This window comes from Hylobates moloch, unplaced genomic scaffold (genome assembly GCF_009828535.3).
Source record: "Hylobates moloch isolate HMO894 unplaced genomic scaffold, HMol_V3 SCAFFOLD_32, whole genome shotgun sequence".
In the NCBI taxonomy this organism is placed as follows: domain Eukaryota; kingdom Metazoa; phylum Chordata; class Mammalia; order Primates; family Hylobatidae; genus Hylobates; species Hylobates moloch.
The window spans coordinates 1,668,900-1,694,865 of NW_026652307.1; the positions used below are offsets into that span (position 1 = coordinate 1,668,900).

Below are 25,966 nucleotides of genomic sequence, written 5' to 3' on the forward strand. Positions count from 1 at the left end.
AAAAAAAAAAAAAAAAAAAAAAAAAGAAATGAGTAATAAATGAACCCTTCCGTGGTGTTACAGCTCTTTTAGAGTATGTCTAGCAGGTTTTTCAGTTTTCACCAGAATGCCCACCTCAAAAGAGATGAACTCCCTATTTAAAAATGAGGATATGTGTGCTTTTAATGTCATGCAAAATCATACAGATTTCCATTTCATTGGACCCTCAGAGGAATCGTATAGGCAAATCAAATGTACATAGACTTCATTGTTAAGGCAATGTATTTGTAATGGTTAGCTTTAGTTTTTCTATTTAAAATAAAGGCGCATGAAAATATTCTGAATTGACATCTACAGGAGAACAACATTTTAGGAATACAGATGTGTTGAGTGAGATCAATATGTTGTACCATCTTGAACTTAGATAATATACTTTTAGCTTACGCTGTGATAGCAACAATTTTAAATAAAAGGAACTTGGAGGAGTGGAAGTCACACTAATGAAACACTTGCCTTTAATAATGATGAGGCTTTATTTACCTAATTTGATGTACATTTTGTTCAGGTCAAATACAAAGACAATTGGGTTTATAATGAGTGTTGAAATTTGGAATAGATTTGAAGTTAAAAGGTTTTAAGCTTATTTAAAAACAATTTAGCTATTTGACTTCTATGTAATTCATTTCTAAAATGTTCTATTATATGTTTATTTAAATTTTTTAAGTTCAGAGCAAGATCTAGCAAAGTTTGTCCTGAAGGGCTATACAGAAAATGTTGTAGGCTTTGTGGGCCAGAAGGCAAATTTCAGGGTATCATGTCGGTGCTTATTATAATCATTTCAATTGCAACTGTTTAAATATATAAAAACCATTCTTAGCTTACTGGCTGCTAAAAGGACGGGCTGGCCAGATTTGGTCTGTGGGCTGTAGTTTGCAGACTTCAAGTTCGGAAGGGAAATCTTATAGATCAGAACTCTCTGTTCTTTGTTATAAAATTTTTCCTTAGTTTATCTGTTTCACAGAAATAGTGATTTATATCAATTTTGCATAGCAGAGGCTAATGAGTATATTAATTAATATAGCTAAAATTCTTGTTCTATTTTAAACATATTAAAAATAAATGATCATTGTAGCTAATGACTTAAATTTCTTACCTGGATTGTAATCTAACACCCTGGTGTAGGTTTACCGCTTGTCCTCAACCAAATAGAGCTGTAAGGTGGTAACTGTCCCAGAAGTACACATGGAAAAGGACATGGAAGAGAAGAAATTTTATGTTAGTATAGCTAGGCAGAAACCTAAATACTAAACTCTACAGCCATTACTATAGTGATCTCATTGCCACCAAATTGTAGTATTATGGATGGCCAACACCAACTTAAAAGGCCAGCAGATCCTTTAAATGAATAATAGATGGAGTGGTTTTCATACAGCATTTAATTGAACATGAAATTTGTAGTCTACAGTGACAAATTCTGCCAACTCTGAGTTCAGTGCCTAGTGTGGAGCTTCACAGTTGCCGGAGTCAGTTCTTTAACCATTCTGTTATCACCTATTAACAGTTAAACCAGATACAGTTAGTGTATAAGTTTCTCATCTAATTAAAACTTAAAGTATGGAAGAATCATATATGCTATTAATAAACAAGTAGAATTTTGAGCAAAATAAAATACCAGCAAATAGTATCAACAAACAAATCTAACTTGGACTGTAAAAATTGAAGCAAGATGATAGGTGGTTCTGGAGATTGTGCTTTCTGCCACATCAGGTGTCACCATTATAATTAGGCTATCTGGAAAGTAGAGAATGGACTGGTGGTGTAGACCAGTCTTTTAGGGAACACACCTGAATTGTATTAATTCAGTGTATGTATTTTTGAGAAGGGATAATAAACTGCATTTAGAAAGGAATAATACACATATATAACATGTCTGCAATTTGAAACATTAAATTATTGTCATATATACCATATATCCAGATTTCTTTCCTCCCATTGCTTAGTAAGAAAACTGAATTTTTAGAATTTCCCCATTTATATCTTTAAGATTTACAGTTGAGATTAAAAACTTTGAAAAGGTTTTTTAAAAATTTTTTATTACTTTAAAAATACTGCTGTATTTTCTTAGAACTATGGAACTGCTAACCAGTACTTTGTTGTTCGTTCTAACAAACATTTTTTGTTTGAATATGAACTAGTAGTGTGTTCCTAGTATCATCACTGTAAATAAATTTGCAGCTAAATAAGCAAATGGGATTTATAGAAATCTACTTTTTGAAAATATTTTTCATATATTCAGTTTCATATGTTCATTTTCTTACGAATATCTTCTGAGATATTTTCATATGAAAAATGGAGAAAAAGGTCTCTGGAAAAAACTAGACAAATGGGTATTGGAAGCATATAGTAATAGCAGTTTTAATAGTACAACTAGGATTTTGCATTTCTGAGCTTGAATTTGTTGTTGAAGGACTGTAGATACATAGCTAAAAACTTTGACTTTACTTCCAATGTATAATAAATGTAGGCCTGTAATTATCATATCTTTCCACACGGTGGATGTCTTGATGTTAGGTTCTTCCTCCCCACTCCCACCACCATTTAAATTGTCAAAAAATTACTTAGATGATATGATTTCGAAGTCTCTTTATTATTTTTGGAGCCAGGGTCTTGCTCTGTCGCCCCGGTTGGAGTGCAGTGGTGCAATCAAGGCTCACTACAGCCTTAACCTCCTGGGCTCAAGCGATCCTGCCACCTCAGCCTCCCTAGTAGCTGGGACTACAGGCGCATACCACCATGCCCAGCTAATTTTTTGTTTGTTTTGTAGAGATGGGGTTTCACTATGTTGCCCAGGCTGGTCTCGAACTCCTGGACTCAAGCAATCCACTCATCTCGGCCTCCCAAAGTGCTGGGATTACAGGCATGAGCCACCATGCCCAGCCCTCTTTAAACTCTTTTAGAAATACTTTTTACAAAGTCGTATAATGTGGTATTTCCTCTGTTACATTAGCTTAAAAGTTAATAGATGTTTCTAGAGGATATTTAATTTCCTCTCACTAAATTACTAACATGCTTGTAAAAATGTTTTGAGCTCCTTAAAAACAGAACTTATGATTTAAATATTCATGGTTGCTTTAATAATTTTTTCTGAAAATAGGGGCAAATGATTTGTAAATTTATTGCATAAAAACCTCCTTATTGAATACTAGTCATGAAGAATTCTGATAATTCATATATACTGTTATTCAGTAGGACAAATAGTTTTTTCTAAATCTGTAGGCTGTTAAGTATACTTACTCTTCAAATTATAAACATATGCAAATGCATGTACATATACATGTATGTTATCAGTGTAATATGACTTGTGAATTGCTTTTTAATTTTATTCCTCTAACTTGATAGTTGTGATGTGCAGGTGGAGAGTAAATATACTTGATTCAATTTTAGTTTATCTCTTAACCCTTATAATACCTGATAAGAACATGAAATACGTAAGTATAGTTTAGAGTAATAGTTTGTGCATAATAAAAACACAATGGTAGAAGTTAGATACTATTGCCACAAATTTTGGTTAAAGTGAAAATGTCTGCTGGTTTTAGGATATCTTAGAACCTCTGAGTCTGAACCAGTCCAAACCTTCCTTTGGTTATCCTGCACTTTACCTTTTTAGTTTTATTATCCACTAGTTATGGGACTTGGGCAAAAAACTAAATATATGTCCCATCTAACCAGGTAATTTCTAACCATAGGATCTGCCCGGTTCTTTTGTTAAGCCGTACTGATCTTTTGTACTTTGGGGGCCAAGGTGGTTTCTAAACAGTAGCACCTTTTCCTTTCTTTGTTTCATAGTAAATATATTAATATTTCTGTGTGAGGGAAATTGAAATCTTAGTTTTACATAATTTGGGCTCCCATTAATATCTTAAATTGAATATTAAATACAGAGAGCTTCTAATATGTTGCTTAAGAGGTAAAGTTTTGGCTACAAATAACGGGTTATGAATAACAGAAAATATATAATGTGTATATAAATATATATATTTCAAATCCTTTAACTGACTTCTAATTAGAAAGGATTTAGATACATTTCACAAACAAAGAAATTGAGGCTCAGAGAAGTCAACTGATTCACGGAAGTTTACAGAGCAGCTAAGAGGTAGAGCTGGAATTTTTCTACCGTAACAATTTCTTATTAAAAAAACTATAATTCAATGAATAGTGTGTTTTGCTAGTCTCTAGGACTGATCATAAGTCACTTTGAACAAAGTGCTAACATAAAGACTTGGCAGTTTCTGTGGGTGTCTGACCCAGTAGCAGTCTTAAGTAGAAAAGGAAAAATAGTGGAAAGCAATGAGGTAGCATATGTGGCAAGAAGTCATAGAGGACACTCAGTTGCTCCAGGTGCTACCTGGCAACTGTATCAGTAGCTAACATTTATTGGATTCCTAGAATGTCCTCAGCACTGTGCCAGCACTTTAGTTACTTTATTTAGATGCTACAGCAATGTTGTGTGAGAGAGAGATGACCATACTATAGAGAAAACAAGTAACTTGTTGAATAGCACAGAGCTTGGATTTGTGCACAAGTTCTGCAAGCTCTGAAAGTCATGCTCCAAGTTACTGTGCTTCCTGCCTCACCAGTATACCAGGAGGGAAGGAGGAGGGAAGGCTTATCTCTGTAAGGACACTTATTTGAAAGCCAATTAAAAATATTTTTCAGGGAACATTTATTGTTAGTTTCCCCCTTTGTGCCAAGATTTTCACCTTTGTGCTGGGGTAAATTTCCTTTCTTTAACAGTGTTTGCAGAGGTGAGCTTAAAAATACTCTAAAGAGGCATACTTTTCATTTTGATAGAATTTTTCAACAAATTATTGCTTATTTCTTGGTTAAACGCACTCAATTTGATTTTCTAAGGCACAAGCCACATTTAAATATAAACAAAATTTACCAAACACATAAAAAGTTGGAATTCTCATTCATGTGTTTGGATTCTGATGGTTCAAAAGTAAAAACTGACTTGTTTCACAGATCCCTGTTCTAAAGTACCACTCATCCCAATCACAAGAAAATGTAAAGCCTGGGTTAATTTCCTGCAATAAGTAGTCATTTAATTAAAGAACAAAATTAACAGGAATCAAAATGTTGCAGCTGTATTTTTTGTTAGACATTATATAAAAAAGGAAAAGTATAATACAGTAAATCATTTTGTATAACATGAACTTAAAGAGTTTTCAAATTAATTATGATCAGGATAAAAATGTCTTTTGAACATAATACTGAATGACACTGTCACATGTCCCTCATGTCAGAGGCCTAGGAGTGGTGAGCCTGCACATGCACGTTGCCCGTCCTCCATTACACTGCAGAACCGTAAAACAAGGTTGAAAGGCAAACAACAGTTTTCTTCTGATAGAGTTATGTTGGGTCTTAACTGACCCCAACAGTTCACACTCCTCAGACACCAAAGAAGGAAGGAAGTGTGTCCTCTGGTTACTCCTCTTGCAGGTAAGTGTGGTCAAGATTGCACCTGTGTGTGTGATCCTGCCCTTCTCACAAACACAGCAGGTAGTCTTGAGCTGAACTTCAGGAAAGTTCCCTGATGAATGTTCAGTGTTGGTATCAAAAAAATTAAACACAAATTCTTCTCAGAAGAAAATCTCTATGGCCTGTGGAATCTAGAGATTATAAAAAAGACAAAGAATTTAAGGTTATACATTTCTAGCAGTTAAAATAGCCAAAAACCTTATACAAATAAATTTGCTGCTATTAAAAAGCTTCTCAAAAGTCCCATATGTCAAACATAAGGATAGAGCTACTCTGGTTAAAATAGGGTAGAGTCTCAGAGGGCTCCCCACTCTCAGGCCCCTGTTATATTATATGCTGAATTCTTAAGACTACCTAGAACTTAGTTTTAAAACTGTGAGTTAAGCCCTTGAAGTACATAGAAAGGCCAGGGCTTTGCTAAATCAGTAGAAATAATGAATTTTTTAATTATTGAAAATTATAGTAGAGTTATGACTTTTTGTCGAGTAATATGTTCATAGTAATTTTAAAACATTTAAAATCTCGTAACTAAAAATACTGTTCTGACTCTTAAATTGATATGAATTGTTAAAATGTGGCATAAAGATCTTAAAATTATTTCCTCATGTTCAAGTATTAGAGTCATTATATTAGAATGCTATCAACTTAGGACAATAAACCTCTTTACTAAACATTTAATAATGTATAATCGGAAAATGTACAAAATTGAGATTACAATATATAGAATATGTAGTCATTCTATTTAAGACAAAATGAACATTAAATGTAATTGTGCATGATCTACTGAACTGTTTTTCCTAAACGTTCATATGACCTATTCCTCCCCAAAAGTATGTTAGTCATGGGAGGGAACCTTAAAAAACAAACTATTTGCATAATTTTTCCTATTCATCCAACTTTCCCTTCCCCTTGATATATTCACCCTAAAACCATTGGTTAAGGTGGAATTCCATTGTACTTAGTTTCTGTTCTATAGCCACATTAATCTCACAGAGTAAATTTTTCAGGTAACAATTGCAGTGGCCACTTTCTAACAAACAGAAAACTAAAACTATTATTTTAGTTTAAGGCAGTATCTACATGCAGGATTTCCTTTCTCTTTGTATGTGGGCCTTGAGCATCTTCAGATAAAAAAGACAATACAAAGCAACTGATACAGTTGAAGGCTTGTTGCATCATAGTCATCTGCTTTAGAATCAGAGATGTTTGAGAATTTCACATAATTACTACTGGTCATGGCCATGGAAAAGAAGTGGGTGGAAATACTGAAAAAATATGCAGTTCAATAAGTAAAGAGAGTTAAATCTTTTCCCAACTTCGTCATCACCAAGAAGCCCAGTGTCATCCCTTGCATATGGTAGCATAGACAGAGAATATATTCATCTTAATGGGAAAAGTCTTGATTATGGAAGAATCAGCCAGTATATTCCCAATGGAACATAAACTCCATGAAGATGGGAGCCTCCTTTATCATATTCACTATTGCATTCTTGGCACTTACTTACTCAAATATTTGCTGAGGAAACAAATACTCAGCTTTAGGAGAACACTGGCTGTGTTAAAGATGTGACTAATAATTTAAGATAGGAAAAAGTAAATGTGAAGGTGGGGAGTGACTAATTTCACAGCAATCTATAAGTATAAATAGGTGAGTTCTATAAATTGGAGGAATTCTGAATATTAGAGGGGAATTAAATACACAGAAAAATTACTTTCATTGCCTTGAGGCTTATTTTTGTTAAATATGCATTAACTACTTAAATAAACCAATATTGTTACCATACATATCACCTTTCACCAAGTCCTAAAGGAATTAATGGAAGCAGGCAGCATTCTTACTTGAGGTACATTCTGTTTGTTCAATAGAGTTCTCTGGAAAAATGCTGAATTTGTATAGCTGGATACATGGTTTGTGGCAGGGGGCGGTGTGTGTTTCAAAAATAAGTAAGTACCATGAAATTCATAGAAATCTGACCTTGTCAAGTGCTTGCTTGATGCATGTACCTCCATTTCATTACTTTTGTACTCATTTAATTCTTTACGAATTGCTGCCTGAAATTTAAAAACAAGACATTGTTTTTCAGGATATTAAAAGATCAGGAAATTAGCATCATGTTTATAAGTTAACCATTCCTAATACTTGTTGACTCTATTATGTAATACACAGAAAAAAACAATTTTTTGGTTCATCATTAAAACTGCCATACTCATTATTATAGTCCTACCAAGCTAGTATGTAGCTAATATTCTGGAAGTCTTTGTAAAAAATTTTATTGATACATCAATCATATTTGTACATATATACAGGGTACATATGATATTTTGTTATATGCATAGACTGCGTGATCAAGTATTTGGGATGTCCATCACCTCAACTATTTATCATTTCTATGTGTTGGGAACATTTTAAGTTCTCTCTTCTAGCTGTTTTGAAATACACACAACATAGTTGTTAACTGTAGTCAACCTACTCTGCTATAGAACATTAAAACTTATTCCTTCTATCTATCTAATTGTATGTTACTACCCGTTAACCAACCTGTCTTTCTCTCCCCAAACCCTGCCACCCTTCCCAGCCTTTGGAATCTATCATTCTACTGTCTACCTCCATGATATCAACTTTTTTGATCCCACATGAGTGAGAACATGCGATATTTGTTTTTCTGTGCCTGGCTTATTTCATTTAACATAATAACATCCAGTTCCATACATGTTGTCAAAAATGACTAGATTTTCTTAAGGTGGAATATTCCATTTTGTATGTGTGTGTATACACACTGTATTCACATATACATATATACATGCACTACATTTTCTTCTTTCATCTGTTGATGGACACTTAGATGATTTTGTGTCTTGGATATTGTTAATAATGCTGCAGTGAACAGGGGAGTGCAGCTATCTCTTCAATGTACTGATTTGATTTCCTTTGGCTATATACCTAGAAGTGGCATTTCTGAATTATATAGTTTTTAAAAAATATTTTGAAGAGTCTCCATACTGTTTTCCATAATGGCTGCATTAATTTACATTCCCATCAACAGTATATAAAAGTTCACTTTTCTCCTAATCCTTTCCAGCATGTTTTTATTTTTTTAATAACTAGTCTAACTGGAATAAGATGATATCTCATTGTGGTTTTGATTTGCATTTCCCTGTTGATTAATAATGTTGAGCATTTTTTCATATACCTGTTGGCCATTTGTATGTCATCTTTTGAGAAATGTCTATTCATGTCCTTTGTCTGCTTTCTAATGGGATTTTTTTTTTTACTGTTATTTGAGTTCCTTATATATTCTGGATATTAGTCCCTTTTTGGATGAATAGTTTGCAGATATTAATATTTTCTCATATTCCCTGTTGTCTCTTTACTCTGTTGATTTGTTGTGTAGAAGTTTTGTAGTTTAATATAGTCTCATTTGTTTATTTTTGTTATCTGTGCTTTTGAGGTCTTAGCCATAAAATGTTTGCCTAGACCAGTGTCCTGGACTGTTTCTTCTGTGTTTTCTTTGAGTGGTTTTATAGTTTTGGGTCTTACATTTAAGTCTTTATTCTTCAAGTTGATTTTTGTATATGGTAAGAAATAGGGGTGCAGTTTCATTCTTTTGCCATATAGATATCCAATTTTCCCAGCACCATTTATTGAAGAGTGTCCTTCCCCCGTTTATGTTCTTGGCACCTTTGTCAAAAATCAGTTGGCTGTAAATACGTGAATTTTTTTCTGGGTTTTCTATTCTTTTCCATTGGTCTATGTGTCTTTTTTTTTTTTTTTTTGAGACGGAGTCTTGCTCTGTCCCCCAGGTTGGAGTGCAGTGGCACAATCTCGGCTCACTGCAAGCTCCGCCTCCCGGGTTCACGCCATTCTCCTGCCTCAGCCTCTCCGAGTAGCTGGGACTACAGGCGCCCGCCACCACGCCCGGCTAATTTTTTTGTATTTTTAGTAGAGACGGGGTTTCACCGTGGTCTCGATCTCCTGACCTCGTGATCCACCCGCCTCGGCCTCCCAAAGTGCTGGGATTACAAGCGTGAGCCACCGCGCCCGGCCTGTGTGTCTTTTATACCAATATTATGCTGGTAGTATAACCTTATAATATATTTTGAGGTTAGTGTAATGCGTCCAGCTTTGTTCTTTTTGCTAAGGATTACTTTGGCTATTCAGGTTCTTTTCGGGTTTCACATGAATTTTAGATGGCTTTTACTATTTTTGTGAAAAATGAAATTGGTATTTTGATAGGGATCGCATTGAGTCTGTAGATTGCTTTGGGCAGTATAGTCATTTTAGCAGTATTAGTCCTTTCTATCCATGAGCATGAGATATCTTTCCATTTGTGTGTGGCCTCTTCAATTTCTTTCATCATCGTTTTGTAGTTTTCCTTGTAGAGGTCCTTCACCTTGGTTAAATTCATTTTCAGGTATTTTTGGTACCTATTTTAAATAAGATTGTTTAAATAAGATTGCCTTCTTGATTTCTTTCTCAGCTAGTCCATTATTAGTTTATAGAAATGCTACTAATTTTTGTATGATTTTGTGTCCTACAACTTTAGTGAATTTATCAGATCTAAGTTTTTTGGTGGAGTCTTTAGGTTTCTCTAGGTATAAGATTATATTGTCTGGAAAGAGGGTAACTTGACTTCCTCTTTTCCAGTTTGGATGCCCTTTCTTTCTGTTGCTCGATTGTTCTGGCTAGGACTAGTATTATGTAAGTCTTCCCTTCATTAATTTGCTGAACTGTAGTGGGAAGACAACCCTTCCCCCAACCCCATTCACTCCATACCTAAACGGACCAAGCACATGCTTAGGGCACTAATGAAACAGGAACACCAAGATAATGAGTAAACTTCAGCTTTTGGTGAACTTGGAATTTTATAATCAGAGATCTAGAAATAAGCCTTTCTAACTTCAGCATACATTAATATTTTGGCTTCCCCAGGCCCACTTGCATCATGTACTTCTTTCTCAGATAAACACTCAAGGGACCCGCTGAGACAGAAATCATCAAACATAGCCTCTGGGACAAGGAAAGTCTTTAAGAATTTTAGGGGTATATTATTCTCATACTCAAACACATCTGCAGACTACCAAAGATACTTCTCCTCATATCATTGTGATCCTCTGAGCACATCAATCACAAAGAACCAGGGAAGTTAGTCCAACATTTTCGCATTTCTCCAAGTTCATGCAATATCTGTGTACATACACCTCATACTCGGCATATGAAGAATGAAGAACAATTAGCAAATTCCTTGCCTGAATGTATAATTTTTCTCTTCCTAAAGGCTTTAAGTCAAGTCTTCTGAAAGTTAATAGAAGCAAGAAGGTGACAAAACTCTATGGACACTCTTGGGCTTAAATCCTGCCAGTCAAGTGTTTGATCACAGACAAGAACTTACCCTCTCTGTGCTCAGCAAATGTCATGCAGAGACTCTGTGACCTACTACCTCCCTGTGTTCTTCCTGCCTAACTGTTCAGTTCAGGCTCCTTAGGAGGTTCTCAGAGATACCTCAAACTGCGCAAGTCCAGGGAGAGAATCTAGAACCTCTTCTATACTGTAGAGGCTTTCTTTTTTTGTTGTTGTTTTTGTTTTCTTTTAAATTTTATTATTATTATACTTTAAGTTTTAGGGTACATGTGCACAGTGTGCAGGTTTGTTACATATGTATACATGTGCCATGTTGGTGTGCTGCACCCATTAACTCGTCATTTAGCATTAGGTGTATCTCCTGATGCTATCCCTCCTCCCACCCCACAACAGTCCCCAAAGTGTGATGTTCCCCTTCCTGTGTAGAGGCTTTCTTGAATGCCTCTTTGTCCCCACTGTAGCTCTTTTTGTTTAAACTTGTCAGTTGATCTCTTATGGCAGCCTTGCCCACCTTTGATTTATCCCTTATACCAAGGTTTCTCAATTTCCACAGTCTTGACATTTGGGACTAGATAATCCTTTGTTGTGGGGGCTGTTAGGTGCATTGTGAGATGCTTAGCAGCATCCCTGGCCTCTACCAGTAGATGCCAGTAGCATCCCGAGTTGTGACAATCAAAAATGTCTCTAGACATTGCCATATGTCCCTCGGGGCAAAACTGTTACCTAGCTGAGAACCACTTCTCAATCTGACCCTGAATTATCTTTGAGAAACCAGTATTTACTGCAGTATACCCTTAAATAGTTGAGGGCTCCCATTGTCTATGAATAAACTCCCTGGCATGACATATTTTGCCCTTATTATAACATCCAACACCCCCCCCCCACCAGCACAGGCAGTTGTGTACCTTATCTGCTGCTGACAGTCTCGTCCAGGGTTTGTCTGCCCTCCTGTCATAGTCCTGCGCTTTTGCTACTTCCACGTAATCACTGAATCGTATCAGAATTTTTCTGTCTCTTAATTCATCAACAGTGGGTCTCTGATTAAGCTAAAATTAAAGATCATCATAGTTAAGTATCACATGCCAAACTAGCTTTTTTGAAGTACTCTGAACAAACAGCACTTTTCTAAAAAATAAATAAATAAAACTGAAACTGTGAAATATAACCCAAATACAAGCAATCTCTAATGTGAAGGGCTTAAATTATATACTGTACTCTTAAGTCACAATCCCCCTTCCTCCAACATATTTTATCAGAAGGAGTCACACCCCCAGTAGTACACAGCACCGGCTCAAGGAATGGTTAGTGAATTAACTTAGATTTTATGGCATCCCTGGCTTCAGATACAATTAGATAAGCTTTTTTAAAGTACTGATAAAGTTATTATATGTTCAGCTTAGGAAGGATATTCTGTTAATTTTAAGAGAATTATTATGGAGCAGCACAACGAAGAAGGGGAATCCAGAACACCTGAATTTAGAAATGGTCAGGGCTTTAAAAGTAGATTAAGGTTTATAGAGTTGCTACCTGTATTGGCCATAGTAAATGTTAACTGTTTGAGTCACAGATAACAAACCTTTGTGTCTAATAAAAGCTTTCTGCAAACTGAGGAACTTCTAGGCATATTGGAGGTGAACAAAAGCGATGAGTGTAAAATGTGACTAAAACACTGATACCCAGGTATGCTTTTCCTAGACACTGTAAATTAAGAAAATGCCAATCAACTTCCAGCTTCCACCTGAACATAAGTAAAAAATATCATGTGCATTGCGCACCTCTCCAAGTGCTACTGTGCTAGGGAAGAACTTCGTCCATAGGGAACGTCAGAGGGAGTTAATTCATTGTTGCTGAGCAAATATCCTGATTTAACTGATGCCATGTTGTCCAGGAAAACATTATTCATGATCACAGAGTGATACCTAGCATTACCCATCCCACGTGCTACTGAAGCAGCTGTTCTCTAGACCACCTTTTATTATTCAGGCAGTAAAATGCTTATAGTACCTTTCTTGTCAATCTTTGCTTGATTTCTCTTCTTTCTTCTTGCTCTGTCTGATCATTCCTTTCTGTGAAAGATTAAAATAGGAAAAAAAAATAACAAAGAGAAACAGGTTGAAACGTTCTCCTCTTTAGCAGGGAAATGTACCCAAGATACCCATATTTCTGGGAGCTGAAGGTAAGATATTAAGGAGACCTTTTTCCACATCACTCTTGGTGTTTTTTTTTCCCACTTTGTCAGTCACTGCTCAGGAGATCAGGGTCTCATTACATAGAAATACTTGTACTAAGCGAAGCTTTGCTGTCATCCCAACCTGGTCTCTTCAGCCCTTCTGTGCATTAGAAACAACCACAGATACGGCTGTTGTTTAAGGAAGTAGACATCTCTGTGTCTGTCTTTCTTACTGATTTTCTTTCTCCCCAAATATCTTTATATTTACATCTAGCACTTAGATGCCACATAAAAAAAGCTCTAGTAGACTAAGTAAATAAATGTATATGTAAATTTCAATATAAATAGCACTGCCACTAATTTTTTTTTTTCCTTAACAAGTGTACAGACTTTTTAACCAACATAAAACATGGAACACCTTCTTCAGCTCCTGGGCAGCGTATGCTTGCCTGGAATTTATATGTTCAGACTATATTTCAAATCTTGACACATCTATGAACCTCGCTGACTCTCCATTGCTGGAGTGTGAACACTGTTACATGACAGTGCCTTTTAAAGAAGCCCAAGTCCCTCAGCAAAATTAGCTTTGCTTGGTAAGTTGTGACTATTAACATTCAAGCTGTGCTCGCACCTACACTTGGAAGCTAAAAATAAATCAAAGTGCTGAGATATAGTATAAAATGTAAGCTTCCCCCTGGGATACAAGATAATGGCTGTCCTATTTCTGGTGTTCTCCATTGCTAAATAAAGCCTTAGGTCCCTGACCTGAACACAGCTCCATTCCTAGGAAAGAGATTTCAACAATCAGCACTCCTAGAAACACTGCTAGGTTTTGGTAAGGGAAATCCTGCCACTTGCAGTTAACACAATTTCACATTATCTGCCTTTATTTAAAAGATGCATTTCAAGTATTTATACATTTGTGGGATTGGTTATATAAGAGTTTAATATATTGTGCTTTCCAGTAAATTTTTTTTAAGTGAGTCATCTTGGATTAGGGTGTTTTAGAAAAGGTAATGAAATCCTGTTTGTGCTTAATTCTTTATACAAGTGAGAAACCAGAAGAAACCATACTTTTAAGGTATCATCAGAAAGCTGATACAATTAGAGAAACATTGTGAAAATGTCCAGATAAGGCCAGCCATGAGGGATTTACATGACATAAAATTTTTCAGATTTCTTTAAAATAGGCCATGGGCAACTCCCAAGTGCAGCTTCCATATGAAAAGATTGAAACAAAGTCAGCTCTTTTTTTTTTAAATGCTGAAAAATGCCATAATTACTATGAAGGTCACCAGCAGGGTCTGTGGAGAATTGATCTTTGAAAGTTCCTGTCAGTGCGTTCTTTATGCCAGGCACTCTGTTGGATACCTCCTCCAAGAAGTCCTTCCTCACAAATATGTTGCAATGATTAAATGAGGGAATATATACTAAGTACTGAATACAGTCCCTGGCACAGATTGGGCCTAATAAAGAATTACCATCACCATATAAAGGGGCCCCTGCTCTTCTGCTTTTCTATCCATGTTATAGTGTTACATGGGCAGAGTTTTGAGTGCTCCTCAGATATGGTTGCAATTAGTCATGAGTTCCCCCTTGAAGCAAATACAAAAGTGACATTCTAAGAATTGATTACAAGAAGAAAATACAATATAGTATGAGTGCTTGAAGTCCTGTGTATCAGGAGCCTATGAGTATGATGTTTCATACTAGGCTATCTGTAGTTACCCTATTCTCATCTCCACAGAACAAAAGAAAAACCAAACAAACACCCACCAGAAACCTAGCAGTAAAATTCTCAGGTCTTCCCACTCAGGACACTAGAGAGGGCTTCCGAGCTAAGGACAAACCTACATTCACTGATGAAGGCACAGTGTTTATGGCGGGATTGCCATGGCCACCGCAGAGGAAACCCATTTTCCCTTTTGTGCACTGAAGTAAGGGCAGTCAGTTCAGTTATGCACTTGCTGGCTCCCTATTCACCAAAGATAGTTCTATTTCTAAGGCTCTGATATTTATTTCCAAAGAATAACACAATTAGAAGCACTTGCTGATGGGAACACCTGGTTGCCCACAATAGCAAGGAAGAGGCTGCTACTGAAAGACATGGTTCCTGGGTTAAAAGTCTGGGCTGTAGTACTCTCTTCCTGTTGCTGACAGCAGGCTACTTGGAATGTGCTTCCTGTGTCTTGAACTTGCCTGGTTCAAGTCTGGACTGCTACTTTTAGTAGCATCTGCAACTTTACAAGCTTTATAAATAAGTGACTTAATTTTTAAAAATTCAAATATTTGGCAACTGAAACAGCTTGACTTTTCTGTCTGCCTACTTAATTAAGCATGTTATCAATGAAAAGCTTTTCTTTAAATCCTCAGAGATGGTATAGTTAACATAGAACAGTAGTTACTATATCTTAAGTTTAAAAAGTAAAATGAAGAAGTCTTTATCTGAGGGTTATTTTCAACAATATAAAGGAGGGGATTGTTTTAGGCAGTTAATGAAGTCATTGAGGCAAAGAAAGGAGGGAGGAATCAATTCAAGTTCAGTACCCAGACCAACAAGGGGTATTTTCTGACAGAAAGTCTGCTTGGTACCATTATAACTTCATAAAAAGATGTTCACAAATAAGAAAACAAACTCAGAGAAAGTCTGCAGTATTCATCACATAAAGAGAAAAAAAGTCCTTTCAAAATCCAAGCCATTAGAAGACACTTTCTGTAGAAAATGTTTTAAAAACTGAAAATGACTAGATAAAGAACTATTGGAGAAACACTTTTTCAAGAGGTTTGGCCACCCCTAAATCACTGACTTTATGGAATATTTAATGGAATATAGTGCCCTAGAGCATGGAGGTTACTCATGAATACCTATGCTCAGCATATGCTATAATTGTCCACCTAACAGGAAATGCAAGGGGGCGCAAGGCTGGGAGCGACACAGGGTCCTGGAACCTCAAAGTCCTGAGCCACAGGAAAGCTTCCTATGGCTTCACTGTTTCCCTGAGCTGACTGCTTTATTCCTCCCAAGTGTAACAGGCAAGGGGCGTGTCCTTCTCTAGTGTGTTCATGCGGTTCATGCTTTGTGATTTCTGTAGCCATGAAGAACCCCGACCCAAACTGCCAGGAAGACCTGCTTGAAACCTAACGCGTTTAGACATATGGGACTAACCCTGAAAATAAAAACATCTTTATGCTAAGAGGAGAGGAGTTTTTTTAAATTAAAAAAAAAAAAAAAAAAGAATGTTTCTAGGTATATCAGCTTTCCTTTGGGGCTTGCTTTCAGAATTCCTCAGCAGCTCAGGTTTACTGGGAGCATGGAGCATTCTGCTTGCAGAGAAGGGCTGGGTTATGGGAACTCAGGATTTGTGCAACAGCCTCACCACACGTGAAGGAAAACCTCTAGAGGAATCACCAGCTACTCACGTTTCAAGATATTTCTTCTCTCCAGCTCTTCCACGGCAGGTCTTTGGCTCAGCCGTCTGCGGAAAAACACTAAAATTACATTTTGCACCATAGTGGCTGCCTGCAAATTCCACCTGGGGTCTGCAAGAATGAGAGGTGGCTGGCACACCCCTATAGATCGCCTCCCAAAATTGGGAGGAGAGAAAGTGAACCTTTGGTTGTTGCCTCTTGCTGGCAAAATCAAGTCAGACTTCCAGTTGATAGTGAAAGCTCTCCCGTCACAGAGCTAATACTAGGGTAGTCCTTGCTCCAACTCCGCATGTGCAGGTCTTCATTTCTCTGATCTGTCGCCCAAACCTTGCCTGGTCTGGACTGTTCACCGGAGCAGTGTATTTAAGCAGCGAGGAGATCTGTTCAGGAAATTCTTTTTCCTGCCCATTGGCTTAGGGAGGGGTGGGTAGCACCACCTGTTTTCAGGCTTCTGGATCCAGAGATGCCGGGAGATCCACGCTTCCCGGCACTGCCTCCCTTGTCAGCATAGGAGACACCAGCTGTGGGAGCACTGATCTCTCCTTCCGGCTTTCTGCCTGCTGAACTGCTGAGTAGAGCTGCCTGTGCCCAGCCCAGCCCAGCCTAGCACAGGGGGAGTGTCTAAAGACATCTAAGGGGCCTCCCGCCTCTTGTCAGCACGCATGCAGCTCAGCTCGAGCGCTGAATAAAAACTGGGAATCTCTTCCAGCCAGCGCAGCTAACAGAGCTGAGCCCACCCACACGCGTTCCCCTCCCACCATCAGCCCAGACGGAGTGTGCGATGTGAAGACAAATTATTATTTCTTTTTCAAGTGGTCTCTCATTGAGGAAGTTGGAGGATGCGGCCAACAACAGTCACCACCAAAAAACATAAAGGGCTTGTCAGGAGAAGGAGGCATCTTTGTCCAAAATTAATGCCAAGCTCTCATTATTTTTGTGACTACAATAATATTGTCCTTGGGCCAGAGCCAGAAACCTTCCCACTTCCAGATCCTCTAACCACAGCAGGGAGACAACAGGGCCCAGGATTTGAATGCCCAGAATTTAGGGCCATAATATTTTGCCCCAGTGAGGATGTTGCCTCCATTTAAAAATTATTTATCTCCTATTTATAATCCTTGTCCCAGCAGAAAGCCTAGGGCGTTGCGGGGCTCAGCCGCTCCTCCCTCCCCCACTAGAACACAACCCTTTGTGGTTCTGCTTCCCTGGGGGCTTTGTCTTCTGGCTCTGTGGGTGGTTGCTTCCACATCGTATCTCGATGTTCAGTGAGACTTGAACCTTCCCCCTGACAATTCCTGGCTGGAATCCTCCCCAGTCCCAAACAATGCGTGCAAAGCCTAGCTCACTAAGTGTTGCTCCTGCAATCTGGTCAAAACACCCCAAAGGCCATTCATTCAAGCACTCAGGAAATGACTATGAAATATTTGCTATATGCCAGGCACTGTTCCAAGCCCCCAGAACACAGTGCTGAATATGGGAAGCCTTCTCTGCCCTTGGGAAGCTCATAGTCTAGAACAAGCTTGTCTAACCCGTGGCCTGCAGGCTGCATGCAGCTCAGGACAGCTTTGAAGGAGGCCCAACACAAATTCATAAACTTTCTGAAAACAAATTATGAGGATTTGTTTGCAATTATTTTTAGCTCATCAACATCGTTAGTGTATTTTATGTGTGGCTTGAGACAATTTTTCTTCCAATGTGACCCAGGGAAGCTGAAAGATTGGGACAGCCCTGGTCTAGAGGTAAAGGCAGACAAATGAACAAAATCATCTCAGAGAGTGGTCAATGCCGTGGAGGAAATGGGGGATATGGTGGGTGAGTGGTTGGGCAGGGGCAGATACATTCAGAATCTGGCAGAGATACATTTTGCTGAGACCCAAATGAAGAGAAGAAACCAGTGTGGGAAGACCACAGCTCTCTCCACAGCGTCTCTTAACTGTTCACACACGGCTTAAACACTGAGGGAGTGAGGATGGGGGGTAATCAAGGCAGGCTTTATGGAAGAGGAAACTTCTGAGAGAGTTACACAGAATCCACTTGGTACAGCAGTGTCTGCAAGGGTCTTGGAGAAGGAATTAGGTAAAGGAAGAGAAATCATCAGCAAATTGGAGTTGTCCGGGGTCTCCCCTTAGAGCTGGGCACTCAGCGTTAGCTCGCTTCTCAATGTATCTGAGTCTCTGTAAACAGGGAATGGTAAGAGTACCCAACAGCCTCTGTGTCTGAATAATGGTGGGGCAGACCACCATAGGAAAAGCAGGAACAAGCCAGATCCTTGGCCCCAATACTGCCCACAGAAGGGCTCGGAAGCAGGAAGGAGATGGGGTGGAGGGGGAAGGCACACAGGCACTTTTAGAGCAATAGAAATGAAAAATCCCTGAAGCCCAGCAAGAGTGAGTGCACTATGAATCTTTCACCCATGAAAAGGTACACTTCCTTTGCACAGCTCCTCTGGCTAAGAGGGAGAGGCTGTGTGTAGGAATGGGATCCTGGGAAGTAAAACATGGAGTCCTAATAAGTAAGCAACAATGAGGAAGGGGTCCTAGGTGGGGGAGAGGAATTGTTCTGAGAGCCAGCTAATCACAGACAACCCACTGGCATGACATCCTATTTCCAAATATCTTGTTTCACTTGAAGCCCCAGCAGCACAACCTTGTCTGCACATATGCCCCTCTGGCACAACCCTATAAAACTTCCCTCCAGCCCCTGCCTCTTTGCAGCAGCCTCTTCTCTGCTGTGCTGCCCATTGCACCCTTGCAATGGATCTTCATACTTTCTCTAATAAATTTGCCTTTCTTTACCTACAACTGCCTTGGTAAACTCTTTCACTGTCCGTGATGCTGGCCCCAGCCACTTGTATTTTATGTGTGGCTCAAGACAATTCTTGAGCCAGCTGCCCAGCCAGGAACACCCATAGGGACACCTGGGGAGTGAGGCTGTGCATTTCCTCCAATCTGAGAAGTACCCTGAATGTCCCTGGAGGCTGGTGTCCACTGGCATGGCCCCCGAACAAGGCTTCCCCCATCCTTTTTTGGAACCTCGTCTTTCTCATCTAAAATGAGAATTAGTACCAGACCCTCTTAATGAGAATTAAATGAGATAATGCACAAAAATGTTTGTGACAGTGCATACTTAGGATATAGTAATTTCTCAAGAAAACCCAACCTGTGACTTGCCAGCTGGTCGCGGACCGTGTTCCCAGAAAAGCATTTCATCCAACTGATACACCTCAGGAAAGCGTGGACATCAAGCCAGCAAAAACTGTGCAACTGGTCCCAAGGTGCAGAGGCAGTCTGGTGGTCCAATCGCTCACTGCAGGGCTTCATCTAGCTGCCAAGCTTCTCACTGAATGTCACCAGGGCACCCCTGAATGGTCTAGAATATGCAGTCCTCTGGGTACACACAGCCCCGGAGGCACAGGGTTGTAAACAGAGCAAAAGCGTGCTCAGGCCAGGACCCCACTGGCTTGTCACTAGCCTGCCTCTCTACCTACAGAGTGCCAGGACCCCACAGCTGGAAGGGTGGATGCAGAACCCTAGATAGCGCTGTGGGCCCCAAGACCCTCCCTGTGGTTCTTACCAGCAGAGGGGATTGAGGTGAGCAAGAAGACCCCTGATTGCCAGGTGAGTGTACTAAGCAGGGTCTTAGGGTGGTGCTGCCAACCCAACAAGGCCAGGCCACTGTTCAGACTAGGCTCCAACCTGGACATGAATGGCTTCCCAGAAGGTGACACTTTAGTTGGGATCCAGAGGATGATTGGGGATCGCTAGGTGAGGAGAGGACATGTGCAAAGGTCTTGAGGTGAGGTCGTTTACATTGCATGGAGGTGTGTGTGCACTGAGGCTGAGCAGGGGCAGGACCCACACAGCCTGGCATCCCTGGAGAGGGAGTCTGGATTCACTCCTGGAACCCCAGAGTGGCACTGAAGGATTTAAAGCAGACCTGGGTGAGATGGGGTATGGGCGTGCCAGGACTAGATTTGCATTTGGAAACACTCTCCGGACTCTTCCAGATTTCTCTCCCACAAAGACGGAGATGAACCCACTACCAAGAGATATGGACCTGCCCAGAGCTCCACCAGATACCAAGGACAAAGTGTGCTGCAGGCCTGTGAGGGGCCCCTGAATTGTTCAAGACTTGGGGAAGAAGTTGGCCATAGATAAAAAACACCCCACACTCCAAATTAATACTTGTTACCCTAAGTATATATAAAAGACACCCTTTTGTCCACCTGCTACCTGAAGATATGCTAACTCTTCATGCAGAGTCGGGGCTTCCAAAAGGAAAAATGGCAACGAGCCTGATGCCAAGGACAGACAATTACTTTGCCAACATTGCAGGCGAGACCCTTGAGGCTCAGAGAGAGGAATGTGACCAGCAGCTACTACGGCTGGAATCAGAACCCACAGCCAGTGCCAGATCCTGGGAGGGCTGAGGCAGGGAGGAACACCAGCAACACCAGCTGGCAGGAACCAGCCAACAGGGACACAGCTGGGATGAGGCCCAGGAAGCATTCTCCCAGCACAGAGAGTCGGGTCCAGGCAGAGGCATGCATCACAGGCCACCACCCCTGCCCCACAGTGTGCTGACCCCTGCCTGACACACAGTGGCCACTCAGGCCAAGTGGCCCAGGATATTTTCTAGGCAGAACCATGGCCAGGAAGAGGGCAGTCAGGTTGAACGAGTCATGAAGCTCTGCAAGAGCAGACCCCCAGAGCCGGCGCAGGCAAGGGGAGCAGCCGGCGTCAAGGAGCAAAGGAATGGGCGCCCATTACTCTCCCTCACTACATAGCCTGCTTGGACCTGGCTGGGGCAGGGATGCCGCCACGGCTTCCTGGGCTTTGAGCTTCAGGATCAACTTGCTCTCCGAGGAGCCACTAGAGACGTGGCCCGAGCATAGCTGGGCTTTGGAAGCTGCAGAAGGCCTTGCGGAGGGGTGGGGCGGGGTAGGTAGGGGTGCAGAACCCCTGTGGGATTCCCCAACCCTCCCCACCCTATGCAGCTGCTTGAGACTCCTGATTCAGAAATGGGGCTGCCAGTGACGTCCTGGTGCCACCTGGAGCTGGGGAAGCCACAGTCTATTTCTGGCTCTCCCCACTGAGAAAGCCTGAGTGTGGCAGTTAATTAAAGCGTCGCGTGGGTGTGGGAGCGACACTAAGAAAAGAAACACCAGGGACAGAGAGCAGCATCTGCTGGTCTCCCCACCTGGTCCCTGCTTGTGCACACACGAGAGGTGGGGATGACAGGGAGGCTGGAAGGACCAGGCTGGGCTGGGGAACCAGGAAGAGGCTGAGCAGGCCCTGGAATGCAGACAGGAATTAAAGGTATCGAGCACGACACACCCTGGAAAAGGATGTCTATATGTTCAAGTGTGGATGTATCATTTGTGGGGGCCCTGAGGGGCAAGGGGGCACCAGCCAAAGAGGTGACCCCACAGGCACTTCCTGGTTCCGAGTGCCTCTCACACGACAGATCTGTAGCAGTCACCTACGACACACGTGGCCCTGTGCTGTGAGTAGCACAGAGGAGACAGGGAAGCAGGGGACAAACGATGGGGAGGAAGGGGCCTAGAGGTGGAGCTGATGAGACAGCCGACAGCCTAGACAGTCAGGACGCCTGGAGAGGCTCCGGGAGTCATGATGCAGCTGTGCCACCCACATTTCCAGGTCTGTGGAGGCTGTCAACTATTCCACAGTCAGCACTGGGGCCCCCGCACTGGCACAGAGCTAGGATTCCAGTTCCAGCTCTGACCCCTGCCAGCTGGGTGACAGGGTCATGCCCTCCCTTACTTGAGCCTCTGATTCCCCAGGTGAACACCTGCCAACAAAACCCACAGGGATGCTGGGAGAGTCGAGAACACTAAATATAGGAGGAGGTTGGCACACAAATAGGTAGCATTATCATTACTACTATAGCACTGATATTATTCACCTGGCGTGCTGAGCCCAGGTCTCTTCCAGCTTCAGACAGCAGAGCTGCAGGCTCCATCCTGCCCAGAGCCTCCTTGCAGGCCTGGATCCCCAAGAAACACTCCTCCTTCAGACGCTCACACCCTCTTCCATAATCTACTCATTCACACCTCCATCAGATGCTCACATCTTCCTCCATCACTCACACCCTCTTCATCACTCATGCCCTCTCCATCAGATGTTCACACCATCTCCATCAGACACACCCTCCTCCATCAAATACACCTTCTTTCATCATCTACTTACACTGTCCATCACTCACTCGCTTCCATCAGACACTCATATCCTCTTCTATCAGACACTCATACCCTCTTCCATCAGACACTCATACCCTCTTCCACCAGACACCCATATCCTCTTCCATCAGACTCACACATGCTTCTCTGTCATAGCCTCTTTCATCAGACACCCCCTCTTCCCCCATCAGACGCTGTCTCAGTGCCAAGCCTGTACCAGTTTCTGAATCATCTTCTGCACACACTGCTCAGCTGACTGCCTTCCTGCACGATGAGCACAGGAGCAGGGGCTGCAGGTAATTTCAGGAAGTGGAAAGACACGGGGTCAGGAGAAGTATAGTTCCAGCTCCCCAAGCTTTGCTTCCCTGATGAAGCCCCACTCAGCCAGGCTGCCCCACTAAATGCACATCCCCCAAATCTTGATCTCACCCCAGCACAGATGTCACAGAAGAGGTTTGAATCAACAGCTGAAGTCACCTCAGTGTGGAGCAGAAATTGAGAAGCAATTCCTTCCATACAAGGCAGAATGCCTTCCTAGAGAGAACAGACAGCTCTACACCCACAGGGGACGCCCGGGCTATTTTGGGAGGCTCCTTTCTGGGAATGCCAATCCTGCCCCACAGCCGCCTTGAGTCACTGAGAAAAGCTGGCGGCCCCCGCCTGGAGATGGGATTCCCCAGCGAGGCAGCGTCTCCACACATCATTCACACGATGTATCGATGCATCGTCAGACATCTGATGGTGAATGGGGCAGATGCCTCCTCTCCTTGCACCCAGGCACTCACCATCTGGGTGCATGGATGACAGACATGTTGACCCTATGTCTCAGAGCATCAGAGCAATGTGGGTGTGTCTGGAGGGAAGTTCAGGAAGAGAAGAGGACTCTCCAGGCCATAAGATGAGGCCTGGATGATGAAAGAAACCGCCCAGGTAAAGACCTGGGATGGGCGTCCAGGCAGAGGGGATGGAGTGTGTCCACACTAGGAAACAGCAAGCAGGGATGTTCTGCCGACTGAGGGCTCAGCTGAGAGGTGCTGGCTGCTGGTCCACACACCTGGGGCAAGCCCCATCTCAGCACCCAGCAGTCCTGACTTCCAGGATGCCAGGGAGGATGTGACCCCAGGCATTTTGGGTCCAAAGTCGACCTTTCCACACCCTGTTCCCCATCTCCTCACACCTGCTCAGGGCCCAGCATCCTGGGTTCAGAGGCTGGCTCCAGCCACCACCCAGGCACACACCAGACCCCTGGGAGAACTGGCTCCTCTTACTCCCCACGTCCAACGCCCCAGGAAGCTCCAAGTCTGCTGGGTTCTGCTTGCATCCATCCATCCGTCTGTCCATCCATCTGCCTCTCTCCATCCCCAAGGCCACTTCCCTGATCCAGGCCACAAGCCTTGGCCCTGGATGATGGAGACTTCCACACTGTCCACCTCCCTGCCCACAGCAGCATAACTCTAACTCCTACTCCCACGACGAGCTCAAGCCCGGGTTCCCACCACCCTCAGGACAAACTGCAAGGCCCTCAGCAAAGCCTTTCAGTCCACGGTGACCCCTCCAGCAGCCCCTCCTACTCCCACCCCTCCCCAAACTCCATGCCCGGTGATGGCCGTACATCGAGCTGCCTTTACCAATAGGTGGCTGTTCACACTGTCCCTGTCCGGCAAAGATGTCCTTCTCCCCACACAGGGGTCCGCAGCCCCACTGTACCCCGCACCCCCCCATTATAACAATTGTTCTGTCTTGTCCCTTTTCCTCCAAATCCCTCACACGCATAACCAAAAAAAAAACATTAACACCTATCTGCAATATAAAGGAGGAAAAAGGAAATTAAATTTTAATCAAATAACACATATTCCAATAGGTAAGTGCCAGGCATGGCTGGATTAGGTAACACAGCACACACTGCCAATGCTGCCGCTACAGAAAAATCACCATCACAGTGCCAGCCACAAATGCAGACAGACCCACAGCTGCCACACTCGTCACTCCATGCCCTGAGAGACACTGGCGGAGGAATGCTTCTTGGTGAAGTTCTGGACAAAGCAAAGTGCCCTCCTCAATCTGTGGGAGAGGTTTCTGGCATTTGCATTCCAGGAGACGCCACCTGTCATACAACTCCACCAAAATGCCTCGTGTGTGTCCAAAATGCACTTAGGCTGAGGCTCAGGTCATCATAAACGGGCTTTGGACTCTCATGAGTGTCCCAGGGACATTCAGAAGTCAAGTGGAATGGGGGGCCAGTCTTCACTGCTAAGGGAGTGCCCCATGGCTGCAGAACACTTGCCTCCTGGGACCATCCTGAAAATACAGCAGGAGCTCCAGTTACTGTGACAATCCACAGAGCTGCCCTGAATTTCCAAAAGGCAACAGAGAATGGCTGGCCTGCCTCCTATGTCCTGAGGGCATAGGAGGCAGGCAACTTCAACTCCACCAGGAAGCCCCGCCGAGCTTGGTGCGATGGGGGCTTCTGATGTCGGGAAGGTGTCCCATGCCTCTTGTGCCCACAGTGACAAGCCTTCAGGCCAAAGGCTCCTGCCTACTCTGTCCTTCCAACCCCACCCTGCAGGAGAAATATGTCCCCTGGAGCCTGGGCTCCCTCCCAGGGCAGTGCAGAAAAGAACTCCAGGTACGTGGAGTTGGCCTCCCAGACTCTCCAGTGTCTCTTGTCCTCCACCTCCTGGGTGCAGCCAGTCCCCTCTCTGCACCTCCATGGTCTCACCTGGTGAGACTGAAAGGAGAGAGCTGTATGTGAGGGGCTAGCCAGGCTGCTGTGCCCTGGGCTCCGCAAGCTGCACACTGCACTGTCTCTATCACCGTTGCTATTTCTGTTTTGTCAGCCTGGCTCTGTGGCCCACCCCAAGCCAAAAAGGGACTCTAGACTGTCCTGCCCAGGGATGGGTTAGTGCCCCTGGGATACAGAAGAGTCCTTCACCCTCTGCACCAGGAACAGCCCCACTGGTGGTGGGGAGGGGTCCCGCCTCCAATCAGCTGCCTGGAGCCGGGTGTTCCAAGGGCTCAGGTGAGGCACCAAGATCACTTCCACCCCGCCCATGAAGGCCAGCTGGTCACCAGCACCGGTCTCTCTGGATGGTTCCCGGGCTGCCCTGAGAGGCTTCCCCAACCCCACCATGCCCCTTCTACCTCCTCTTCCAGGTGCTAAACACAGCAACATGGACACCAAGGGACACCCAGGTCACCTTCCATCTGGGGACTCTCAGAGGTGCTGAGGAATCACCTGGTGCCTGAGAACTATGTGGGGAAGGGAGGGGGGGAGGGAGGGAGGGGGGGG

General features: G+C 42.6%; 2 protein-coding genes and 1 non-coding gene across 9 annotated transcripts in view; 2 read left to right on the forward strand and 1 right to left on the reverse strand.

Moving 5' to 3' along the window:
• LOC116463292 (synaptonemal complex protein 2) overlaps positions 1 to 16,450 on the forward strand; it is a 100,517-nt gene extending 84,067 nt beyond the window's left edge. For all 3 annotated transcript variants that reach the window (XR_009212019.1, XR_009212018.1, XR_009212020.1), the window contains 2 exons: positions 13,431 to 13,642; positions 16,142 to 16,450. The gene's annotated coding sequence lies outside the window, so the exon portion shown is untranslated. The remainder of the gene's footprint in view (positions 1 to 13,430; positions 13,643 to 16,141) is intronic.
• LOC116463302 (U7 small nuclear RNA) lies at positions 53 to 114 on the forward strand. The gene has a single exon (XR_004246647.1). It is a non-coding gene; the product is annotated as a U7 small nuclear RNA (small nuclear RNA).
• LOC116463287 (phosphatase and actin regulator 3-like) overlaps positions 5,059 to 25,966 on the reverse strand; it is a 271,936-nt gene continuing 251,028 nt past the window's right edge. For all 5 annotated transcript variants that reach the window (XM_032146324.2, XM_032146327.2, XM_032146323.2 and 2 more), the window contains exons 9-13: positions 16,470 to 16,525; positions 12,884 to 12,945; positions 11,785 to 11,925; positions 7,496 to 7,572; positions 5,059 to 5,651 (exon numbers count right to left, since the gene is read on the reverse strand). In XM_032146324.2, coding sequence (XP_032002215.1) covers positions 5,636 to 5,651; positions 7,496 to 7,572; positions 11,785 to 11,925; positions 12,884 to 12,945; positions 16,470 to 16,525 — 352 coding nt within the window. In that variant the 3' untranslated portion in view covers positions 5,059 to 5,635. The remainder of the gene's footprint in view (positions 5,652 to 7,495; positions 7,573 to 11,784; positions 11,926 to 12,883; positions 12,946 to 16,469; positions 16,526 to 25,966) is intronic.